This window comes from Falco punctatus, assembly GCF_963210335.1.
Source record: "Falco punctatus genome assembly, chromosome: 6".
Taxonomy (NCBI): Eukaryota; Metazoa; Chordata; class Aves; order Falconiformes; family Falconidae; genus Falco; species Falco punctatus.
The window spans coordinates 47107373-47133997 of record NC_137585.1 but is presented as its reverse complement, the minus strand read 5'-3'; the positions used below and the strand labels follow the sequence as shown (position 1 = coordinate 47133997).

General features: G+C 36.9%; 1 protein-coding gene across 5 annotated transcripts in view; it reads left to right on the top strand.

The window, feature by feature from the left end:
* ANKS1B (ankyrin repeat and sterile alpha motif domain containing 1B) overlaps positions 1-26625 on the top strand; it is a 441931-nt gene that overhangs the window by 64706 nt on the left and 350600 nt on the right. For all 5 annotated transcript variants that reach the window (XM_080394136.1, XM_080394134.1, XM_080394135.1 and 2 more), the window contains exons 4-8: positions 78-374; positions 8032-8107; positions 10259-10360; positions 19056-19166; positions 22227-22402. In XM_080394136.1, the coding sequence (XP_080250262.1) occupies positions 78-374; positions 8032-8107; positions 10259-10360; positions 19056-19166; positions 22227-22402 (762 nt within the window). The remainder of the gene's footprint in view (positions 1-77; positions 375-8031; positions 8108-10258; positions 10361-19055; positions 19167-22226; positions 22403-26625) is intronic.

Here is a 26625-nt window from a genome sequence, read left to right as displayed (position 1 = left end):
AGACAAAATATAGAAGCCGAGTAGTTCTCTTGTGTGATCAAACATGAATTCCTGAAGCTTTTGTTTTGTTTTAACAGAACAATGAAAATGAAACAGCACTGCATTGTGCGGCTCAATATGGTCATTCAGAAGTAGTTGCTGTTCTGTTAGAAGAGCTAACAGACCCTACAATAAGGAACAACAAACTAGAAACACCTCTGGATCTTGCAGCACTTTATGGACGTCTGCGTGTTGTAAAAATGATCATCAAAGCATATCCAAACCTGATGAATTGTAATACAAGAAAACACACTCCTTTGCATCTTGCTGCACGTAATGGTCACAAAGCTGTTGTACAGGTGCTTCTGGAAGCTGGAATGGATGTCAGCTGCCAAGTTAGTGTGTAATTTCTTTCTTCCCTTCACTAGATATCATTCAAATGAAATAGCTTCCATTTTTTCTTGTAAAATACACTTGCATTTACTTTGTTAGAAATGCTGTAAGGTGGTATATAATACAGATTTATTTTTTACAATCCAAATTATGTTTTCAAAGGGATAGCTCAAGAAAAATGTGTCTTCAAAGCTGAGTGTATGTTATAATGGTGTCTTGAGAAATGTATATACAAAAATCATATTAAGTATTCATGTAGATGTATATATATATTTTTTTTTTACATTGGCTTTAATGATACTAAGCCGACTTTGCTGAAGCTGTGGTCCTTAATGGTCATAGCAAACTGAAACAATGTTTGACTGAAAACTCATTTTCCCAAGGTTATCCCATTCTAAACCCAAAGTTATTAAACAATAATTTTGAATTTCTGCTTTTCTAAACACTTGTGTAAATTTAAAAGAACACACTCTTGCAGCTACCAACTCCAACCTGTTAGCTGTTTGGTGCATCTAGTCCTATGCACAGTAAGTTATAATGGTGTAAAAGGGATAACTAAATAAAAGAGGCATAGATGGGAACAGATACAAGGTACAGCAGTTGTAAATTTTAGCTCCAATTCTTTGTAGTGGAGAGCGTACAAGCCTTTTAATTACAGAGGACCTGATTCTGTTATGTGTAAAGTCTTGCCTCAGTCTTATGATTTTTCTTTATTTGATTGATGGCACTGTGAGTTTTGAAGTGTATTTTATCTTCAGATTTAAAGTAGCCTTCTTTCTGTCTAGGTATACGTAATATGATTTGAATTAAGGTTGTTCCAGCTTTATATCTATTTTCAGATAAACCAACCAACCAAACATAATTACATCTATTTTAGAGTCATCTCCAGGCATTCTTTACCAACAGGTGACTTAATAATTCTTGTGAACTTTGCCTAAACTTTGACTAAGTTTTATAACTATTTTAAGTTTTAGGTGCATTTAATAAAATGCCTTTATAGACATAATTCCATTTTATATAGCAAAATTACACCTGAATTCCATGCACTTTTGTTACTTCTGGATTCTTGCATCAAGGTCAAAGTTTTTCAACTTTTGAGAAAAAGAATGTGAAATGGGAAAGAAAGGATAGGTAAAAAAAAAACCACAACAACAGCCAAGCAAACCAAAAAATGTTAACATATTTTACAATTAAAAATGGATATTCTTAGATGCCTTGAAAATGAGGTAAAATTGTTTTGCTATTTTTACTAGGTCTAGTATACTTTGAGTTAACATTGTTACTTGCTTCAAACTTTCAAACTGAAACACTTTTTTTCCTCTGGTTTGCTATTTTGCTTCCAATTTAATTTGGTATTGATTTTCCTTTCTAGAAAGTGATATACTTGCAAAGGGTAATACAGGCAGCTCTTTTGTTTCAATTGTCCTTTACTGTTACTACATCTTCAGTATTTTAGAAAAGTTTAATGCTAAAGCAACACATAACACAACACTTGAATACATGTTTCTTAGTGTGTAATTTCTCTTCTACCTCTAGCAAATGAATGAGGAAAAAATAAGAAACTGATGCCTGAACTGATGCTTAAGAAATCAAATAATTGAAGAAAAATAGTCTCTGTCATGGCAACTTACAGACTGAGGGTTACGTGAGGGTTGAATATTACACAATGCTTTTATGAAATGTGTTCCTCCTCTTATGTAATCTAGATAATTTTAGCACTGCTGTGAATTCTCCTAAGCCATTTCTATCTATAGTTTTGCTAAAAAGTTTTTCACTGGTCTTTTAAAAATACAGCGGCTGCAAATTTTGTACAATCGTCTTTTAAGAAATGAGAGATTTTTTTAGTTATGCTAATCTGTTTGCCATCTATGCTAAAATTCGAGGACATTTTTTCTCTTTTTTAAAAAAAATCTAATTTGTTTTAAGTAATTTGTATTCTTATTTTCTCAGTTATTCTTAGGCAAGGGGGATTTTATTTTATTTTATTTGAATTTGCACTGGGTAATCTTGTTTTTTCTATGTTTGTCCTACTTGCCATAAGGAAATATCATTTATTTATTTTCTCACCAGTATACATATTGTCCGTCAATATGTTTCCTTTCATTCAGCATCTTAGCATACTGGCAAGTTGGCTCTGTACATATTGTTAACTTATTACTTCTATAACCTCTGAAAAATTCTTTGTTGATGATTACTGGCAACTTAATAAACTGAGCAAAGCATACAATATCAGCCTGTTACTTAAAACTGAACTCAGCTCTTTTAATATTAATTAAATTGCTCTGCATCATTGATTGGGAAAGAGCAATATAAAAAGTTTAATCCCATGTGGTAAATAAAATTGTACACATTCATACATGTTAAATAAATTCAGCTTCTCAGCAGTAAAGAGCTCTCAGAATGTTGAGAGACAATTATATAAGTAGCCTATCAGCTATCACTCTGTAATTACAAATATTTATTTGTTTAAATGGGAAGTTTACTTTAGCCATGTTATCCTTCTCTTCTGTACTCCCTAAGCAGTTTTAATCATAGCAAATATTTGGACTAATAAACGACAGCATTTAATTTTTGATTGAATTAATCACACATTTTATTCATTTCCCAGGTCTATCCATTATTCTTCAATCTGACATTATTTAGAAGTGGGCAATACAAATCTGCTTCATCTCTTTATGCTTTGAAGTTTTCATTTAAATTGAAATATGAAAAATACACAGGTTTTGGTGAGTGATAGATTTTGGGCCCTCAGTAAAATAAGATACTGCACAGTTCAGTGTGTTTCATGTAAACAGTAGTTTTATAATTGTAAATACCTTAAAAACTTGGCCCCTTCTGCTCTACCAACTTTCAGCTGTCCCTATTTGCCTTCCCTGTCTGTTCCAATAACGATGGCAATTTCCATTGCTTATCACTGTAGTTCTGCAAAGAGCTATGCCCCTTCCTTTTTGCTGTCACTATGTATGGAGGATATTCTGTGAATCAATTTGCAAAGCTACCATTGCATCCTGCAGATTATGTCTGAAATCCGTATCAAAATGATAGTAAAATGCCTATGAATAAGGACTATACAAGTGACTTAATTATAAGCTCTTGCATATTTACGTGTTTTAAAAAAATCTCCAATTAATAAAACACTTGATACTTTTAAGTGAGCCTGCAAATTGTACACCAAGTTGATTTGTGTATCCTGGTGTTCCTATTTACAATGTCCTTCTGTCCTTGCTTGCTTTGTGTGTCCAGCTGTGACATTGTACCTGTATTTAGCTGTAAGCTACTTGGGGCAGGGACTGTTTTATTATATGCTTAGTGCAATTTGTGCTATAGCTCTGTATATTTCATATACAGAAACCTTATGCCAGGGAATCTATATGTAATCCATTGCTGCAAACTCAAGCAGACTTTACCTCACTGCGTTCATAAAAACATACTAATAGTTTTTGCATTAAATATCACTGTGGAAGAATTTCCAAATATAATGGTAGTATTCACTTTGCTAGGAAAATCTGATCCAAGGCAATGAAAGCTTCAGGAAGTAAAGCAGTGAATATTGTCTATAAATCTTAAATTTTCTTGCTGTAATATAGACAACAAGAGTATATTAGCGCGTAGGTACACCATTATAAGTGAGAAAGATCTACGTAAAAACTCTAGCACATCTTAAATAACATATAGAAATTATTTGCAACTAAATTTTTTAATCCTTCCCATTTGTGTAATGTGCTCTATTGCACAAGAAAAAAAACCACCCAACATTATTTCTGTCTTCAAGTAGTAGGCCACATGTACATTTACAAAGAGTTACATTATCTACTTAGCCAGTCCTGTGAGTTTCTCTTGGCCCTATTCATCCTGAGGCTTAGCATTTTCCCTATGTTAAAATGGAGTTTCGTAACTGAACTCTCTGGTAACAAGGACATTTCTGCCTTCTGGACAGTTTTTGGGTCGAGGGATCTGATTCACTCGTTAGTTATTCACTATTACCGTGAAATCCTGCCTAGGGCTTTCAAGATTTATGTCAGCATTCATCTTTGTGACATCTCATGCAGGATTACACATCTGCATCTTACAAGTGTGCTTTCAATCTCCATATTCCCAGGCTGATTTTAGTACAGTTTCGTGATGATATTTCCCTTCTTGCTCAGAAAATCACCTATGTAGTGGACAGGTAATTTCACTGTTTATATGGCGTGCCTTTCAAATTCCTCTTTTGAACACACTGTAATATGTATCTAATTTCTGGGATACGGCATTCAATAGCATTGTCTGATAGCTTGGAGTTTGTAAAGCAGAGACTGCCCCAGAATTCAGGGCGGTGCAGAATGCTTGTAAAGCATTACAGGATCATGTTTGGATATGACAGGAAATATCAGGGTAGAATAGACAAAGTGAGAAAGTATAAAATGAAAAAAATGACTTTTGGCTTTGGATTCCTCTCCCAACGCTATGAATTATGTGTGTAGGTGGCTTAAGTTTCTCAACTCCCTTTATGCATAGCAGAGCTTTGGTTCATTATTACAGAACTATCTTCTAGCTCTTAATTTGTCTCCAGATAGATTTGTTTGCCTTGGACATCTACAGGAAATTTCCTCTTCTTATGTTAGTTTTCATTCCATTTCTTATGAGATGTATGCTTTCATCGAAGAAAATATTACTTGCCTTTCCTCCAGTGGGGAATTCTGATCAATAGAAAGGACCGCTGCCAGTTCTGATAATTATTGTATCAGGATCTTTTCCATCCCCAAACTGAGTCTGAGAATAGATCCTCTTCCTTGTCATCAAAGCTGTTGATTCAGCATGCTGGAACATTAATCTTTCTGTCTTAAATCATGCCACAGCAATGGATTCTGGATGGCTGTTGTCACTAAAGTATGCCTATTTTTTTCCATTGGAAAGGTTCCTTATATTGATATTAATACAAAATGATCTCTACAATTTTAGTTAAGGTGCAGCTGGTTTCTGTATCTGCAGTTCATCCTCAGCAGGACTAAAAGTTAGTGCCGAGGCCTCCTATAATATTTGAACTTCTGTGTATTTCACTGTTGGCGTATACATCACTAATTGTTATCCCTGGCAGAATCACAGAATGGTTGAGGTTGAAAGGGAACTCTGGGGTTCATCTTGTTCAACCCCAATGTCCAACCAGGTCACCTAGACAGGTTATCCAGGACCATGTTCAGTTAAGATTTTTAATATCTCTAGGGATTGAGGCTTTATAACCTTCCTGGGCAATCTGTACCAGAGCTCAGTCACCTGCACAGCAAAAAATATTTCTTTATGTTCAAACAGGACCTCCTGTGTTTCAGATTTTCCCCATTACCTCTTCTGTCACTGGATGCCACTGACCCTGGCTCAGTCTTCTTTACACCCTCCTTTCAGATATTTGTACACATTGATAAGATCCCCTGTGAACCTTCTCTTGTCCAAACTAAACAGTCTCAGCTCTCTCAGCCTTTCCTTACAGGAGAGATGCTTGTACTGGGGAGCCCAGAACTGGACAGAGTACCCTGGGACACCACCTCACCAGTGGTGAAGAGAAGAGAAGGTCACCTCTCTTGACCTGCTGGCAACACTCCTCCTAGTGCAGCCCAGGATACCATTAGCTTTTTTGCTGCAAGGACACATTGCTGGTACATATTCAAATACAACAGAATATGTTCAACTGTAGTGAGTATGTTCAAATATGAGAGAGACATTCCTCTTCCCTCAAAACAGTGAGTGATCAGCTGTGATTGAGCCCCTATTTTGGTGTTCTTTGGCAGGTTACCATGCCAAACTTCTCCTCAGTGGGGCTTTTGAATTTCATCACCTGTCTTTCCAAAGTCAAATATTTTGGAAGTCAAAGATGTACTTCACATCTGTGCTGACAGGGAGCTGTGTTAACAGTAGCAGGTCCACCCAATAGTCTTGAGATTTATTCACGTCAGTAAGTGAAACAAACCAAAGGAATTGCCATATCCACACAAATACTGAAGAGGATAATAGGTTGTATCAAAGCTTTCTTCAAGACTGCTGATGTCAAGCCTTTTCCAGTAATTAGACCTATAGCTGTCAGGGACTTTTCTGAGAATTGTTTTCATTCCCAGAAATTTCTGAGCTGCACCGTAAGCTCTGCATGTACTTTTGTGGTTGCACTATGTCATTGCAGAGTTATCCAGTGTTAAAGTCACTTGCAGTTACTGGAAAACTCCTGTAGATATTGTTTGAGTAAAGGATTCTGAAGCCATCTCCAAATAAATCCGAATATTTAGTCTTCTTGTTCAGAATAAGTCTGTGAATATTCATCTGGATTGCTTCTGAAAATGGAAAGATTAGAAATGGTTTTGAGATACGTATTTCATATGTATGTTCTCTTACTGATTTCCTTCTCCTCTCCATTATACTGTTAGTATACCTGATGTGCTGGATGTAAATGACATTGAGCATGCTCTACTTTATATGTCCATGTACTAAGTATAAGGAAAGATAAAAAGTGAGTGTTCCTATTATGGACATAACAAAGAGTTTTCAGGCTCAGTTTGTAGGACATATGTACACTTACTGTGTGCTCACATCCCATCTCAGGATCTCTGATCACTTCTAAATAGCCTGTCATTGCATCACTGTAACAGTGGTGCATTCTGATACAACTAATAAATAATGACTCACTATTTTATTTCAGAGTGATTTTTTTTGTGTATCTTTAAAGTCTTTCCACCATAGCAAGTGCAACAACAGTGCATTTGGATAAAATGTAAAAAAAAAACCCAAATTCAAGCAGTAAAATCTTTAACATTTGCCCACAAATAAAAACCACTCAGAATCTAATTTATTTTCAAAAAAAAACCCAGGGATGAACCAGAGATTCAGTGAGATTTAGCTAGTGCTAATATTATTGTATGGAAAGGCATCCTGTTCAGATTTTTCAGTAACAGCCAGCAGTATAAAGTACTAAGGAAAGTAGCTTGTTAAGAGAGGTAGTTTGGGTTTTGGTACTGTAAATGTTATTTGAGCAAAAGTCCATTCACAAATAATTTTGTGTCACAGAAATTTGCAAAATCAGGTTCACAGACATCTAAGGTATAATTTAAATGATGTAAACATAGGCATCTAATGCTGTTGGAGGTGCCTTACGGTATCCAAGACAACTGTATGGGGCAGGTATTACACAGGTCAATTGTGAGCATCAACTGAAGCATCAGCTGCAGGTCAGGTGGGGTATCCTAGGGCATCTCTCACCATGCAACTGAGTCGACCTTCTAGGATGTGATCCAGTTTCAGATTAAAACACCTAAGTGTAGATGTCCACATGTAAACTGGCTGACTGCAGAACAGCTATGTTTCATTGAAGGTATTGCCAAGATTTTCACTGCCTATAATAGGAGTTTAGAAATTTTACACAAATGCAGGGTTGTTAATTGGTAGTTGTGTTACTTCCCTACTATTTTTTTCTTATATAGCTATTAATTTTTACAGTAGAACTGATAGCATTTATATTGTTATCTTGAATAATAATAAAAAAATGATGGTAGTATTTGTTCTTGCCCATTCAGTGTTTTTTTATGTTTATATGAAATAGAGGGGAAAAATAAATAGTTCTTTTCTAAATGTATTCTTTTCAAAAGGATTCATTGGTATTTTAACTTGCATTTTAAATGTCACAACATTTTTCTTTTCTAGACAGAAAAAGGGAGTGCACTACATGAAGCAGCTCTATTTGGAAAGGTGGAGGTAGTACGCATTTTGCTTGAAACAGGTAAATCTGATTTACAGGAAACGCTGAACAGATACCAAATAACTGTTACCTTTCTCAGCCTTTGCAAATCTAATCACATGTACCCCTCCTTAAAACAGTGTTCTTTTAGAATAAGAAATTACTATACACAGAGAACAAAAGGAATGTTTTTACTAAGACTCAGAAATTCCATATATGACACAGTATATGTTACAGTATTCTCAGGATTAATGTATTCTGAGAACAAAATGGCTACATAAAATTTTGTTATTCGCTCTGGAAGACAGCCAAGAATATTCTTTGATCTAGAGGCCGGAAGACTCATGTTCGTATTTATTTCCTTCACTTAGCTATTCCTAACAAACACATCATCCTGCTTCCTCCTTTATTTCCTGGATAAACTTTGAGTGCCTGTGAAGAGATGGGAAGGCACTGTATCTGCAGGAATTGTATTTTCCCTGAAAGGACAGGAGAACAGGTATATACAGTCCCAACAAACCCATCTAGTACTTGAGCTTCAGAATTGTTGCAGGTGAATTACTTGCCTAAACAATGGTATTCTCAGATAAATGAGAAGACCAATGAAAATGAAAATCTCTAGAAATTACCTCTCTGATTTCTGGGGATTTACACTAAGGGATCATATTGATCTTTTTTATCAGTGCTTGTGGGGTTATATATTGCAAAAGAAGGTATGTCCTACTCACAGCTCCTCATTTGAGTCTTAGCTAGTGCATACCTGATCTGAAATCTGTTTTCAGAAGAAAAGGTCCTTCCAAGATGCTCTCCTGTTTGAATGAACAAGGACATAGAAATGGATCTTCACCTGCCCTCAAAAAGGCAGGGCCTTCTTATGCTAGTTCACCTAAAAGAGGAAGGTCTGGAGAACATCACACAAACATAGGAAGCCCTTAGACCCAGCTAAAGAGTACCTCTTCTAGATTAGTACATGTTATAGCCTCTGACAGAGTACAGTTGTACAAGACAGTGGAGGAGAATCTTCACTGTGAACTCCAGCCCCAAATGCTCTGCACTTCAGCAACACTCACAGCTTTCTGCCTTTTTTATCTAACAATCGCTTTTCATCTAGTTCTGCTTCAAAAAAGACTCAAAAGATGTTATAAGTAGCTACTGCAAAGGAAGGGATGTAAGTTTTGGTGTGTCTGGCCTCTGAAAATCATCTGCCACTGCTAATTAGCCCAGCAATATTTTGGCTTTATTGTTAGTGAGAAAACAGATAACTCTTTCACAAGACAAATTAGGAAACTCTCCATCAGGTCAGGAAATAACAAGAACTGGAGCCTTTTCTGGTGAGTAGAGAAATCCTTCCATGTCCTTATAAATCCTGCTTCCTTTGAGTTCCTTTATCCAGTGTCCCAAGAAGAATCTCATTCTGTTTGTTAGGAGCTTTCATGCTTTTATTTTTTAGGAAAGTACTCCTAAACTAAAAAAGCAACTTTAGTCTACTACCATAAGGCAAAATACCAAAGTAGCCCCTACAAGGCAAAGGTGGAGAGTCATGCAGGATCATGTCCAACAGGTTCTCTGAGACCTGTAAAGGATTATCCTCAAACTTATTTATACTTACGTTCACAGTATGAACAGTCTGTGAGAAAATGCTCTGGCTGTTCACAGAGCCCTTGTACTACATATGGGCATTCCAGTCTACTCAGATCATGAATTTTGAACATGTCGCGATGAAATACAAAACTTTTAAGGTTAATAACTTTTTCAGTATTGCTTCCAAAACACATACTGGTACTATAGACTAGAAAGTCCCCAATGAATCAGAGCAGTTTAGGGAGGATTAGAATCCAGGAATGTAGGAAAAACATGTAGAGAATTTCTTCATTTTATAAAATATTATTTTCAGGATGGATGTTTCTTAGGAACAGCCTGTTAAAATAATCCCAAGTTTCATTTAAGAAGCTTACTTCATATCCCTGTGGGTTACAGAAACATAAACCCAATCCATGTCAGCATGTGAATTTTAGGCTACTCAGGCTTTGAAGAGAAATGGATGCTGTACTTCAACTATAACACAGCTGTTAATCTGCTACATTTGTAAAACTGCTTGCATTCAATTTGCCAGTTAATTGCATCTAATATGCCACATTTATAATCCAAAGCACTTGGGGTTAAAATTCCACCACAGATCATTTTCTTTTTCAGGAATTGATACCAACATAAAGGACAGTTTGGGTAGAACAGTTTTAGATATTCTTAAAGAACATCCATCTCAGCAGTCACTCCAAATTGCAGCTCTACTTCAAGGTAAGTCATATTCAGTTATACATTTGTTAGAGGCAAATCAGAATAGCATGGAGGAACGTTAAGGTATATAGTAATTCCTACTCTTTAAATATTTCATTATACAGATTTTGAATTAAAATGACAGAATTCTTGCTTGCTAGATACAGAAAAATAAGTGGTTGAATATCTGAATTTCACAGTAAACCCTTTCTTTTTTGCAGACATTAGACATTAGCATGGCATATCACTTACAGTTCTTTGTACATTCTTCATTACAAAGTAACATTGTAATATTTCACTGCAGTTCCATTAAATTGTGATGTTAAACTACATTTGAAATGCTTGATTTGTTCATAAATAAAAGCTATGACTGAGATGGTGACAAATTTTCAAAACATTTTATTACATTTTTCTAATTTACCTTAAATTACAAAAAAACCCAAAAAAACCAAAACAAAAACAAAAAACAAACCAGGCTGTAGCTCTTGTCATTATAGCAGAAATAATATAATTTTGTTGTACATACATTTATTCTCATTCCTCATCTTACTTTCATGGTGTAAGACTGATGGAAGTTCATTGTTTACCTCCAGTTTTTACTCTAGAAGACGGTGGTAAAGTGATGAAACATGAGCTAGTACATAACTCAGTGTTAAACATCATTCCTTCTCTGGAATTTGTTCCCTGCATTTGCAGATTAGTCTTTCATTAACTGTGTTTGACAGAGGAATTCCCTGCAGGTATCATTGCTACATCTCCACCTGTATTGATTATTCCCATCTTTAAATAAGCCATTTTAATCAGTTTAGTGTTGGTTCTACATATGAACAAGCTGATGCTTCAGTCTCTCACATGATTGTATTTCATAATAACATTTCCTAGAGAAAATGAGGTCACGTGGCCACACTTTGTCCTTCCAGTTTTATTTTTTGAGTAGCTTCCAAACTTGTTAGCCAGCTTCAGTAAGGTTTTTCAGTGACATGATAGAGCAAAGATACAAAGCTTCTATAAGTATAATGAAAGTTTTGCAGGTTAGAGGAGAGGTATTCTTTTAAGGAGCTGATTCATATTATTGCTGAACTGAATTAACAGCTTCCTCTCTCCCTCCTTCCTATTTCCTTTTTCCCTTTGCGCCATTCCCCCACTTCCTCCTCCCCGACTTCCAGCTACATGGTTCACTTCCATATTCCGAGCTTACAGGAGATTGCAAAGTGATCTGATTCAGTTAATGAACCAGTAATATATTAATTATCTAATTTATGATAGTACTTTTATTTAATAGTATGTAACAGTAATAAAAAATAGGTTTATAATTACATAAGTACACATTTGTTTTAATGAACTTGCCTCGTGTTTCAGGTCCCAGAGTTAGTTCTGTCCCAGGTAACTGGCAGAAATGTACATGCATCAAAAATTGCGGAGGAAGATATGGGTGAGGGAAGCAGAGCTTCCCCCTGTCAGCAGAAGGGAGTTCCTAATTTGACTCAGACTGTAGGGTGAAACATCAGCCTTTGTGTCCTCACTGAGCTGCAGTGTAAACATACCACTTTGTAGAGGAAAAGAGGGTTCAAATCATACTGAAACTTTTTCAGTGGCAGGAAAAGGGTCAGTCAGAGCTTCCACTTTCTCAGGTATCCAAATCAGTCATCCTTCAGATAATAATCTCAGATTCATTATAATGTCCCATCACCAACTAAACTAATTTTCATTTTAGTATCTCTGTATTCCATTTTTTCCTTAGTGTGATAACCTTGCAGTCTTATCCCCATTGATGATCAAAGTTTCTTCAAAGTACCCTTGCTCTATGAAAAATAGAGCACCCAAACCCCTCTCAAGGGTTTGTCATGTTAACGTATCTGTACCTGCTCTTAGTTTTTACCACAAAAAAGAAACATATACATTTCAAGGCTTTTTGGTGTTTTGACACACAATCTTTTTCAAGTGTACCTTGAAAATATAAAGATGACTGCTTAGGAGTTTCAGCTCATATTAGTATGATGAAACTTTGCTTGTAACAAGCAGCTCTTTCTTTGTGCTCTGTCTGCCTTATAGTCAGAAGTGATGTGCAAGGATGAAAAACATTTACAAAGATGCCATTCTGAGTCCTAAGACAACCTGAGGAACCCCTTCACAACTCCCTTGTGTAACCCACTGAGATTCTCTTTCATCAACAAAGGGTTTGGTGAAGCTTTAACCATCAAAGATAAAGTTTGAACTCTGAGCTGAAGTTGAAAAATAAAATCAGGAGTGGCAAGATTCAGTACTAGCACTGCTGGTGATGCAGTAGACCTAGCCTCCTCTAAAAAGCCAGCTGAGTGTACTCTTTGCTAAAGTGTAGGCATTTATCCTGTTGTAGCTGAAAAATCACTGAAGCACTGAGATTTTGGGAAAGCTGAATGTACTGTAATTGAGTTCGACTTCAGTGAGTAACGAATTCCATGCAAAGAAAGGGCAATTACTGAGAGTGTTAGTGGCTTCTGAATACATTCCTGTTTAAGTTCCTGTCTTCAGATGATTATCTCAAGAAGCTTACATGTCTCATTCATGTAGGCTTTAAGGAAAAAGAAATTAAATTAATGATGTCAGACAATTGCCGACCAGATTTTGTAAGTTTCTTCCTAATTTTTTTTCTTTATGCAGACACAATGGCATTGAATTGATCCTTTCATGTTGTTGCCAGGATAGAGTAAGAATTTATCACCTAGCATTCTCATTAATTTTTACCATTTCCCCCTTGCATTGTTTTGAGTGTTACTGTACAGTTTATAGTACTAACATACTACAATATTTGTCCCTACCACAAGACATCAGTTTTAAAAATTTAAAACAAAGGCTAAAAAATGCATATAAATAGACTGGAAGAAATGGTGAAGGAAACAACGTGACTGGTATTACTGGTGGGCCTGATAGGTAGTGTTCTGCCTTAATTGCAGAGGGGTAACAGAGTTGTAAGAAAAGTTTTGAAAGAAAACCAGTTGAGTTTGAGGTTATTCATGAGAAACTTCTTTTCAGGAGAAGAGAGTAATTTATGTCTTTAGAAGCAGTTCATGGAGGCAGTAATACTAAATCTATTCAGCTGATACTAAGACCTACAGGACTGGCAGCCTCCTGCAATTGAGGCCTCCAGAATTTAAGGATTGTGAATAGAAGTTTATATTGCTGTTCTCCCTTTTTCTAAGAATATTTATAAAACTACTTTTTACAGATTATAGGTTAAAAAGAAACAAAACATTTTGCCAGTCAGGTTTCAGAAGTGATTTTTGTAATCTTTACATCTTTTCTCACTATCCTGAGAAAACAGTAATTGAAATGACTGCAAAAAATTTTTTTGTGTGTGTTTGCAAAGTCTGCTGTCTTTTTGGAGATTTTGGTGTATTATCTTGTAGAGGAATGAGGGCAGTGGGTTGATCAGCATTGATAACCTGCAGCTGTGGCCTTGCCTGGAAGGCAGCAGGTTGATTGGCATGGATGATGTGCAGCTGTAGCTCGTTCCTGCTAAGTAGTTAAATAGCCCTGAGGATGGTGGGAGAGGGGGTTGGATGGAGGAGGAGTGGTGTGGTCTGAATTGTGGAGGAAGGAGATACAACACAGGCAGTAGAATCTGACTGATGGTAAAAGCCTTGTTGCAGCCTGCTGGTTTGTTTATGCTGCAATGTTATCTGATAGAAGGGAAATAAATAACAAAGTCACTTTAAAGAGCAATGTGAAAAAGGCTAAGCTATATACCACCTGACTTTTTTTACTGCCTGTTGATAATAGATGGAGTTATTAGAAATGACAGTTCAAGTTTGAATTCTTTGTCTTTTACACCAAAAAAAAAAAAAAAAGGCCCATCATTTTCTGTGTCTTGCTCAGGTCTGAGTTGCACTGAACTCAACTAAAAATACTTATTACCTTTTAGATTTTTTATGTAGTAATGAGGAAGCAGCTGCTTAGGTATTATGTACTCAAAAGGCGGAGAATTAAGAGTGCTGTGCCAAGTAAGGCCAGCGTACTGAATGCATTTCATGGGTGCAGTGAAACAACAGCATTCAGTGCTGAAGCAGTTAACAGTATTGGCACTTAGGGCTTTATAATTAGACATTGAAGATAAAAGGGATGTTGCCAAGGCTAGTAGGCCTAAAATTAAACCAAACAGCTGTGTTTTAGTTTTAGCACATGTGAACATGACGCAGGTGCATGCTTATACCGACTCTTTCTCCACAGCCCACTATGCTCTCTATTAGAATCTTGCTCTTTTACTATTTCTGGAAGCAGAATTTTTGTTACTATGAAAAAAAGATATAGTAGATAAACAGATGAAAAATGACACAAACCCTGGGAAGGCACAATAAGCTCTGCTGCATAGACAGTATGGAGGGAGATGTAATGGAAAGCTGCTTCCTTTCTCTTCTGCTGAAGCTGCTTAAGAACCTAACATTGTACAAGTTACCAAAATATTCATAAATGGAAAATGCATAAGCAGCTGCAAAACTAGGGCTCCTTTCTTCTCTCCTCTGCTTAAATAGCTTTGGTGTCATTAGCACTGGCTTTTGTGTATTCTCACTCTCTCTTTCTCTTCCTTGCTTTCCGTGGACGAGTAGATCTTCCATTCCCTTGAGTGCAGGAGGCTAGCCTCACTGGAGGGACAGAATAGGTGTCCAGTCAAGGATTTAATTACAGATGTGTGGGATGAAAAGGACTGGGATCTCATTCCCCTTTTGTTGTTGGATTTTTCCCCAGAGACTTCTCCACTCCTTTTATAGGCTATTGTGCAAAAGCTATGTTTATGAATTAATTTAACTGCTGTTTCGGGGACTGAAAATTTAGCTGTGCCCTTACCAATCCCAGGATCATACCAGTACTTGAGAGCTTGCTGCTGTTTATTTTCCCTGAACACATGCACAAAAGTCTCCTTATGTGCCTATAACTTAAAGATCTACTGATTTTAGGTTTCTCTGGAATTAAGTTAAACTTGAGTCATTCAAAATTGTCTTCTGAAATTTAGGAGCCTGAAGTCAGCCCAGCCTCCACCTCTGCTCGTCTGTCACCTTAGTACACCTGATGGTAGCAGTTACCAGTTACAACAGTTACAGCTGCTGCCTGTAAAGAGAGGAGGAATTGGGTCATGAAGCCTCAGGTGGGGTCCTACTCAGGGGAGCAAGTGAGCTGTTTTGGGAGGAGCTTTTAGAGAGCTCAAGGGCCAGGGCAGGACTCGGTGAAGCTGCAGGATTCTCAGGTAGGTTCTGGGAGAGCCCTGGGGAGGGTGCTCTGAAGATGGCTGCCCTTTAGGAAGACAGAGTGAGGGAGGAGTCAGAATCCCCCTGAAGGAATATCGGCTGTGGAGAGGAGTGGTTTCTAAACCAGTTTTATTCCTCCAATCTAGTTACGTGGAGAGTTTCCTGTTTGAAAAGGTGAGTGTTTTGATATTTATTCTAATCAGATTTAGCTTCTTTAGAGTTTGAAAATCCTTTTTGTCTCTTTAGGGGAAATTATTCTAGGGAGAAGCTCTATGTGAAGCTACCCCATGGCATGGCTGAAGTAGGCCCTAAAGACAAAAGGGCTAGGAGTTCATACTTCATTTAAAAGTAACAAAAAAACCTGTGTTTTTTTTTCTTTTCCATTAAAAGGAAACGTAAAAATTTCTCTGAGGCTAATGTAGCCATTACTCTAAAAGCCAAAGCTTATACATAAAGCAAAAATCTTGACCCTGTCATCTCACTGAGGAATTAAAACCTAGAGGAGCTGAAGATAAAGCAAGCTGTGCTCCAAAGCCTGAAGCTTTACGGCCCCTGGAAATTCAGCAGCAGCTCCAGCTGAGCTGGGCTGTGTTCTCTTCATGGCTGACCTTCTTGGTTCTGGCCGCTCTGTGGAGAGGCAGCTGAGCTTTCCTATGTGCGTGTTAATGCTTTCCCTTTGGCTTGGCTTTGGCCTAAATGGTATTACAGAAACTGAGAAAGCTGGAGTTCTAGGTGTTTGAACTCGGCAGCGATCCTTTCTTAGGTTTATATTCCCCGCTGCTCTTATTTCCACTGCTGTGTGACCGCTTTTATGCTATTACTTCTTGTGCACATGGCCCTATTTAGATTGAGTGGGGCTGTTAAAATAAGATAACCATACGAAAGACTGCTACTAAGCAGGCAAAGTTTTTGAGATTCTTAGTATTAATCCTCACTAAACTGTAATCTGCCGTTCAAGTCAAAAGAAGTGAAATACTGCATTCTTCCCAAAGCAACATGGTGAGGAAGCATCTCTGAAGTGTGTATTAATATCTGGTTCCTTCACCCCTTACATACTAGTCATTCGAAACATGGAACAGCTGTCTTCGAAACATGGAACATGATGGCAGTAAGGTGGTGAAAGAAGGGTTATGAAACTGACAGATTGTGTCCGAAACAGCCTTTACCGTCCCCTGTCATGACAGGCTTTTCTCAAAACTCTGTGAGACCACAGCTGGGGGAACTGTTGTGGTCATTAAGTGGTATAATTGACCAAGCTTGGCTTTGTTCTGAATAATCTTAATTTTTTTGAGGAAAGGGATAGAATCCACAGCAGTCTCTCAAGTACACCGTACTCAGAGCAGATGATGGTAACATTATAATCTTTTTCAGTAACTAGGCAGGCTTTGAAGATCAATTTCTTGCCAGCTGCAGGTGAATAGAATTTGGTTGCTGGTGAAAGCATCTACTGCTTATGTGTACTTTGTCTTTGGCCCTTGACACAGATCACCTGTTTGGTGTTTATTTCTTTGGTAATATTGTGGGTAAGTATACATCTGCCTGGACTATAAGCCTCTCGCAAATGAGTCCATGTCTTTATTCACCTCATACATATCTGGTAGAATTTTCAATAGTATAAAAGCAGGTTAGGAGTAGAAGTCCCACAGAAGTCCAAAATTTTAAGGGTTGCGGTCTTACAGGGATGGCACACTGCTGGCCTGTTCTAAACCTCTAAACACTACCCTGTACTGGAACTTTTGTAGAATTTTTAAAGTAAGTATTTATGAGACTTACATGGAACTTGGGATTCCCTCAGAACTAGCCTTCAGTAGGTAAGTGCATTGGTCTGAAAGTGGGGCCTGGCAAAGAATAAAAGCAGAGTACCACTCTAAAACTACAGCCTTCTATGAATATTGGACAGCAAGGCTAAAGTCCTTCACAGTCTCCCCTGCAGTTCCTTTCCTAATAATACCTGTATTGAATCAATAACTTTAACACTCCTACGTGGAACTCTATTTTGGGTTTGCTTTTGGACAGTTGCACAATTATCAAGCAAATATTTTCAGGCATGAATTCAATTTTCTCTTTTATTTTTCTTCGGATCTAGCTTCTTTTATTTCTCCTCCATCTTGCACGTTAACTTGACAAATAATATAGCTGACAGAGCTGGAAAACATTGCAGGGCCTTTTGTCATGCTGATGATTTTCTCATGGTCTCTTACAGATAATCTTTGCTTCTTTGCTTTCAGCACTACACAAAAAAATAAAGTACCCATTTTCATATGAAGAAAAGTATGACAGATTATCCAGGGGACCATTGCCAGCCATCGAACTTAATATATGTCTTTTTCAAATCAAACGTTCTTTTAAAAAAACCTGTAACAACCTGCAAAGCATTCTGAAACTGTATTTTGCTATTTCCAGGTTCATGTTCTTGGATGTCTATTGTATCGCAGATTGTATTTGGGTTTTGGGATTTGTTATGTAATAGGAATAATAGCAGGCTGAACAAGTGTGTCGTGGACTGTAGAAATTAAAGTGGGGAGATTTCACTTCCCAGAAACTCTTTAGTCCTTTAGTATGATATTAACGAAAGCAGTTACTGTAGTTTGCTTTTGTGTGTGTTGCAACATGTATTGTACTGTTGTGGTTAACTACCTGGTACCAAAAAGAACTTGTTTAAGCAGCTTCAGAAAAATCAAGAAAGTGCAGATGCAGAATAACTGACTGAACTAAGAACCAGTCACTCTGCTGGAAAAAAAGTGCCGCTATTGCATAAATTAATTTATAATGTATTACTTACTATTTGTCCTACAATAACCTTCCCTGAGGTCTTGGTGTTCCATTGTACTAGGCTGTGTACAAAATCACACGAAAAGAATTTATATATTTATACAAAAATAATAGTAATGGCATTGAAATTTAGCATATTCATCATTCCACACTTTTCTGTTCTTATATGTATCATCATGAAGGTTTGATAAGGGAAGTTTTAAGGAGGAAAAGCACACAAATTTTGGACTACTGCTTTTTAGAGTGCTAGTTTTAACTAATTTTTTGGATTGCGTTCTTTTTTTCTCATGTAATGTCTCTGTGCTGCAAGCAGAATACTTGTTTTTCTTAACAGTATCAACGTATCTACTTTTTTAACTTCTTGAATATCTTGACTAAAAACTCCACAGATTTTGAACAAAAGACTTTTTCATCAGTGATAATATAATAGAATAGTTACATACATATTTCAAGGAGACAGGAAAAATACAGGGATAGTTGCAACTCGTTATTCCTACAATGAGACTTCTGCAACAGTTTCAGCAGATGAAAGAACTGGCCATTATAGTATTTTATAATACTTTCAATGAATGATTGCCTTGCAGCAGTGTTTATGAAAAACTACAAGGTTGTACTATGAAAAATTGGAAAGGCTTTAATGAGAAATGAAGTAGCTAATATGCTTTTGGTTGGAATAAACACCCTTGATTCAGCAGTTTAAGCGTATGTGTATCTTTAAATTGCAGAATATATGGAAACAGGAAATGCAAGTATTTCAGAGGAACGGCCACTGGAATGCACAGAACATCAGTCTTGCGTTTTGTCCCCAGAAGTTCCGCCGTCTCCAAAGGCTAAAAGTAAATACATGTACTCTGTGGATACAGAAGCTGTACTGAACTTCTCTTTAGTACTAGAATTATATTGCTAAGACATTCATACAAACATACAAAATGAAAAAGAGATTAAGAAAGTTATTGATATTAGAGAAGGTTTTTTTCCACCATGAGTTACCTATCTTGACTACATACACGGTAATCCGTCATAGGAAAACAAACAACTGTATTCTCAGAAAGGGCAAGTCACTGAGGGGTTAAAATGCATTATATAAATTAAAAAGATTTAAGTTTAAATAGTCTGACCTTATACATTTCATGATCAACAAAACCAGAAGGATACTAGTTACGCTGAAATACTCAGCAGGCATTGTTCCCATTCAAGTTAAAGATATAATCTACTTTTTCTTTCCCAGCAAGTACCTCTTCCAATTTTGTTACATTTGGATGCCTCTTTCAAAGATCATGTGTGTACTGCTCTTCCATTCAGTTTCTAACGTATCTTCCATAAACCATTACTATCACTGTTATGTACACGTGCTTTCATATAACGTTCTGATTCACTCTTCATGCACCACAGCCACTTAAATAGGGCGTTATCCGGCTCTTTCACGAAAACCATCCTTCTGTAGAACCAAACCTAACTTCTGTAATCATCCAATGTACATGTAATTGGCTGCTGGCAAATAAGTAAGCCTCTCTTCTTTGTTGTGTTGGAATTTTTTTGTTGGTTTTTGGGAATTTTTTTTTTAAATACTTTAACAGAGAGAGTTTTCATTCATGAGAGAACTAAGCTTACTGCTGCAGGCCATATTATGATCTTCATCATAGTAAACAAATAGTGATAGTAAATGAATGCGTTAGTTCCATTCCTGTTCCCTGTTGGGGTATTTAACAGACATACAATGTAGGAAGATAAATAGCTCCTCTGAGATTAGTAGAATCATGAAGTCAACTACCGTATGCAATAAAAATGTCTGTCCTGAAATTGAGTAGTAAATATTTTTCAAATATTTTTTACTACTTAATGATAAGGTCATGGTCTCATATTCCTTCTTTCCATTTTCAAGGTGTAAATACTGTAAAACGTGTTAGCTGGTTTTTGCTTGTCTATTGTGTGATCTGATTGTAAAGGAAAGAAATTTTACTTGATTGTGTTTTCCATCCATCTGTCTGCCATTCTCTGACAATTGAATTTCAAATAATTTAAACCAAACTTGGAAGAGGGAGAGCAGTATCAATTACCTTTCCTGAAAATAGGTAACTAGATAGAAGAGAGAGACCTTAATTAGTACCTGCACTGAAAGAAATAGGCAAAATTTTGTCTTTTATGTACTCCTGGTAGGAATCAGCCAGCCAGTTAGTGTACACTTACTCACAGGTCAGCCAGCACCCTCGCAGTTCCAGTTTTGTCACACAGAATTCTTTCCTGCCCAGTAAGAAATATTGCAGGCCATACGTGGGAGAACATGGGACTGGGGACATGAACATAATTCTGTAGGAAATAGTAGTCCTCTTTCTTTTTAGAGCACTTTATCATGATTTTAGAATAGTTCTTAGTATTTAGGTATTTTGCTTACAATTTTTATTTATTTTAGTATTAATCTGGACTAATTTAATTTTTTTAATTAAAAAGCATAATATAAATACAGTTTATTATATCTTTAATTTACAGGTTTTGTGTGAAGTTAACATTAACTAAGAGTAACAAGAGTGTTGAATGCAAAATTTCTTTTACTTAGATATGAAAAGGCAATTAGATACTTTTAATTAACAACTTCTGTGCTTGGCTCTGAAAATTTCAATCATAACTGGCCATACTTGTAACTTAAAAATACTTCAGAATATTTATGTTTAACTAGCATGACAAACAGTGACTGTGAAGAAAAATGACCCAAAAAGACCTCTAGACCAAGCAGATACAATCTTATCTGGAAGTTCTTAAGTTATATAGGAACGTACGTATGTGTGTTGCATGTGTGCTGAGCTTAATTTGTTCAATTCTTTTTTTTTTTTTTTTTTTTTTTGTTTTCAGCATTTTATTTGCAAAGATGGAGTAGAATGGGTTTATCTCTGTATTTTACCAAGTCTAAGAACTGTAGTTTCCAACGACATGAGTCCTGTAAACCTAGTCAAGAGAAGGGTTTTCTTATTTGCACCTGGAAAAATTTGTCTTTTGCTCACATTTTCGTTCCTATTACTGAAGATAGCTGTGTAACGCATGCAGATTATCAGAACCTAATGCAGTTGTTCATAACAAGTAGCTTTTTACTCTGTGGAGGTCTTGCTGCTGCCAGTGGGCTACTTACAGAAAACTTAGCACTCAATGTGATTCTAGTACTTATTACTACTGGTTTTTCTAATAGGGGCCCTCATTAAGTATAGACATAAAAAGCCCATTGTTTTACTAACCTGGCAGATTTCTTAACTAAAGATATCTGATAAATTAACACCACAACATGAAACACAATGCAGATGAACTAAACATGGGATTTTGATAGACTGGTGTAGAGAGGCATGTTTTAAACTTTTGCCCTGTATATCCTTCCACCATACCATTTAATCCTGTGAAGGTGAGAAAGAATTGTTTATGAAACATAGCTACTTTGATGGGACAGATGAGCATTCTCAGAGCCTCGGTTCCAACCTACTTGCAGTTTATGGAACCTAGGTAATGTATTGATCACAGCAGCAAATGTGAACTCAGTGCAGAGTGTGGGACACTGATTTTGTATGTTTGTAGAAACTTTCCTTTCCTGGATTAATTTTACATTCTTGGATACATTCTAGCTAATTTTCAGGATTAGAAAACAGAGAGAGGGTAAGTATATATTATAATTCATCCTAATTAAATGCAACGTGTAGGGGAATACAGAGGCATGTAGGTTACATCCGGTGATTCCCATTCTGGAATGAGATGCCGTTATTTTTGAGAGGAAAATCATGCATGAAGATAACTGTTTGGATGATAAGGCATGGAATATAATGGATACTCATAAAATTTAAAGAATGTACATTTCCTTTTTAGGCATAAGTTAGCCCTGGTATTCTAATTATTGACTAATGGTGTGTCTGTTTTTAAAGGTGAAGCTGTGACTGGAGAATTATCAAAGCTCTTAGATGAAATCAAATTGTGCCAAGAAAAGGAATACTCTTTTGAAGATCTGTCTCATACAATATCAGACCATTATCTGGACAATTTTAGTAAAGTATCAGAGGAAGAACTTATGACCAGTGGAAGCCAAACCAAGCTTAATGTAGTAAGTAAGCTGGGATACAAAGATAATATATTCAGTTATATCTGCTTTATTTATGGCACATTCAACAAAGAAATAGTACAAGAGTGAGAATAGTATGAGTCCAACATTATAATAGAAAAAGATTACAGCATGTGCTCCTTACAGATTTAGAATTTTATGTTTGTTTTACAAAGATACTGCTTACCACACCTCAGAATGGCTTTTTGTGGCACCGGTGATTATGAGCACAAGTTCAGGTTAATTTTTGAATGTGGGGAGTGCAAGGAAAGGTTTTTTTGAGAAATCAGTTGAAACCAGTATTCTCAGTACTATACTGAAGACTAAATGCTTGCAGAATCTGATCAGAAGTGCACCCAAAAAGAAGCAGCTAAATATCTCTAGTTACAATTCTTATACATTTTATTACTGTATAGCTTTCCCAGTAGACTAATAGTATTAAAGACTGAGTTTCTAATATTGAAAATTGTTGTGATTGTGATACATCAGTGATTTCCAACTGAAATTGAAAATATGTCTTAATTATTTCTAATCCTGTGAATAAAGCATTCTAGGATTCATTTTTTCTGTAGTGTAGCAAGGCGCTTTTTTTAAAAAAAAAATTGAATTACCTTCCTCAAGAAGTAAAGTAAATGGGATTGCCCAGGGATAACACACAGAACAGAGGGAAAATGCCAAGTGCTAAATTTCCATTAATGTTGTTTGTAAGTTAAGAAAAAGTATGCTTTCATATGTGGGGAAAATCATGGCAAGTTAAGTATTTTTAATTTCTAGAGGTTTTATTACAATATATGTAGACAGAACAATATTTAAGAAGATGGTTAGCTGCCTTGAAATGCAGTAGATACTTTTGTAAAGCCCTTCTAGATGTTTGAATGACTAAATACATAACCCATACTGAAGGCAGTCTGAACAAGGTACTGATCCCATTTAAACATTTTTGTACATTTTTTCTAGCGTGTCTCTGTATTTAGGTGCTAACTGCTATTTAAATCTGTTCAGCCGCTGTTTTGCAGAAAATGTAATCTATGTAATTCTGTCTACTCAGATTGAAATTTTCACAGACCTAAATGAAATACATTGTGAATAGGAAGTACTCAAACACTAAATCTGTAATTTATGGGCAGCAGGCAAATACAAAGGTAAATTAGGTAATACATTTTTTGACATTTAATATCTTTGTATATCGAACTAGATGTGAAATTAAATCTTCAGAAATGGGGACTGTTTAGAGCATGTTGTGGTGCTCTCCTGCTAGTGCACCCAGCTTTTCTTTCGAAGAAAACTAGACTCAAGATGATGGGTACACAATTCCAATGCGAAGTCAGGATGGAAGACAGAGCATGTTTTTCCCTAGAGTAAACCCAGCTATGCAGGCTTATATGGAGAGGATTCTTCGGTGTAATGTGGAATTTTCCTGTTTGATCTAAACCGTCTATTTAATTAAGTATTTTAAGGTCACTCAGTCTGTTCAGTTGCTACCTGTCTGCTTTGCATCAAAAAAAGGAAGTTGCTCCCAGTTTTGACACAGCGTCTTTTAGTTTGGGAGAAGTGCTGCCTTCCCTTGGTGTACAGACTGCCTGTATAGTGCATGGGTGATGTGAAAACCCACACACACTGTAAGGAGCCATCAAAGAACAATGAGGAAAAAGCACTAAAATGAAGAGATATGTTTAGCTCTGAAAATGGGTGCAAAGGTGAATGCTGCCAAACTACTTTGGGGACAGGACCAGCAAGCATGGTGGTAGAAGGAGTGTGACAGTAGGGTGATGGTTGAAGAAACTTAAATTAATATTTATGTATAAGAACATGGAGAAACAGAAAGAAGGAGAGAAGTTGAGACATATATAGATATGGAGAGTCAGAAATAGATTCCTTGGGTAGGTATTAAAGAAGAGAAAGATTCTTACAGCTTCTTCTGTCTTCAGTTTCCTCCTCCCTGGGAAGCTTTCATAAAAATCTCAGTAGGGTAAGTGAGATCTTCTCTGCTGTCTGCATTCATTCAGCTTGCATTCGTTGCTGCTGCACATCCCAAAATACCATGGAAGCAGGGGCATCACAGGAGTGTGGTAACAGTGGAGCACAGAGTTTTTTTGGCCTGCAGGACAGTGTTGTTACCACCTCCAGCACAGGGCTGAGAAGTGCACCTGGTGTGCCTCTACAAGTGAGCAGTTACTTCAGGTTCAGATCAGCAGTTTCCCCCCCAGCTTTCATTGCTGACTGTGCCAGTGTCAGGTCTGAAGAGCTGTAGAAGTCAGATCCCTGTTGGTAATGTCAGATGATCTATTTCCTGGACAAATGTTGGTTTCAGAGATGACGACTGGTACAGGCTTTTCAACTTCTCCTGTAGTCCAGTGATCTGAACAGGTTCCAAAACCCAGGTCAAGACACTTCATGACTCTTAGGAAGATTCTGCAAAGGAACTGGCTTCTCGGAGACATCTGCATTTCTTGTATTATGCTATTGCTCAGAGAAATAAGAAGCCAAGACTGGGGAATTTCTGTTTGGAATAGTAGCTTGTGGGTCAAAAACTTCTCAAATTGGAGCGAGGAGCATCAGGAGCCACCTCCTGAAGATGGCATAAGCATGTGAAAGAGAAAGCATCAGAAAGCGGAGTGTATTTCAAAGCGTTTATTTTAACAACTGGTTGTGGTACTGCACTGGCTAAATAAGGTTTAGATTGATTTGAGACTGCAGAAGGAAGTGTCTGTCTATCTAGAATCCACAGCCTGGAATTCTCTCCTGAATCTAAGTGGCAGACTTTTATTTGGAAGAGCAGGGCTCACTGTTTAGTGTAAGAGTAGTGGGGATATTTGCTATTTAATGTGGTAACTTCACAGTGACAGGCTTAATCTGGAAAGTGAAAGAACGGCGTTCAGTTCTCCCTGTGGCATAAGGGTGAGTTTTAGTGTGACTTTTATAGTCTCTCAAATTAAATCAACTGAGCATCGACCTGTTGATCCCCTCCAGTATTCTTTCTGGATTTTACAACCACTGGAAAAATACCAGTGCAATGCTGAGAGTAGGACTTGGGAGTCTCTGTTCACTAGCAAATGCTATTCCTTTTCTGGCCTCAGATGTCTCACGTTATTTGTTGCCCAGTGATAGAGCACCTGTAGAAAACCACATTTTCTTTTGAAGAAGTTGTGGGTTGGAACTGTCCTAGGTCAAGGACAGAATTTTATCTATTCTTCCATTTGCTAGGTTATTGGACAATTGCTCATCCAGCCACATAGCAAGTTGTTCTGCTATGCTTGGACCAAGGGACTTCCTTCTTTTCATCAAATTTTACATTGGAAACACCATACACTTTATTACTTAATATATGTCTGTTGACCAGGTGTGTGATGTGTGACATAAGGCATTAAAAAAAAACCAAAAAAACAGAGGTTTTTGTGCTTACAGTATTTTAAAGTCAAATAGGAAGTAGAGTTTGCACAACTGAGGTTAGGTGAAACTGAAAAAAAATTATGGATGAAAATTTTGGGTTTAGTCACCTTGATTCTAAATTGCTAGTCATCTCTGTGTTGACTTTTAAGTTTCCTCAGGACGTGGAAAATATCAATAGGAAAATTGCAGGTAAGGATCATGAAGACGGAGGCATGAACATCTGGGAGGGGGAAGGTACAATGGAGCAGTAAATAAAAGTCAGGACAATAAGAATAAACACTGTGGTGTAGATGTGGCTAGGAACACATCTGGAGGAGAGTAAAAATGCCCCCACAGAACGCTTCTATTCCAAAAGCTGAAAAGGAAAGGGGGAATTCTTAGGTTCTGGAAAGGCAGACTGCGTTGGCTTCCTGAATGAGGAGAGCAATTAATGAAGAGGGTAAAAACTGTCTCTGCTTGTTTGCTGAACAGCACAAAGTCAGATGAGAAGTTAATGTGACCTTTTATTTGAAGAGTACATTATAAAGAATAAACAAAAGTCAACTTTAAGTGACACTGGAAACTTTAGCATTTCATTGCTTGATTTCACAACTCTGGCTGTGTTTCAATGTACTTCCAATACGCTGTCATGCAAAATAATTCCATGTTTCCTAGTCTGCCTTCACTGGTCATTAAAACATGTATTATGAGACATCAGGCAGTAAGCCCCTGTTTGTTGCCTCCACAGAATTAAAGGGCAGATTGAACATAATTTTGCAACTGGAAATGTGGACTAGTATGCTGCTTTGGGGAGAGATCTAAAAAGGCATTTATATGCCTAGGCATCATTTTAGTTT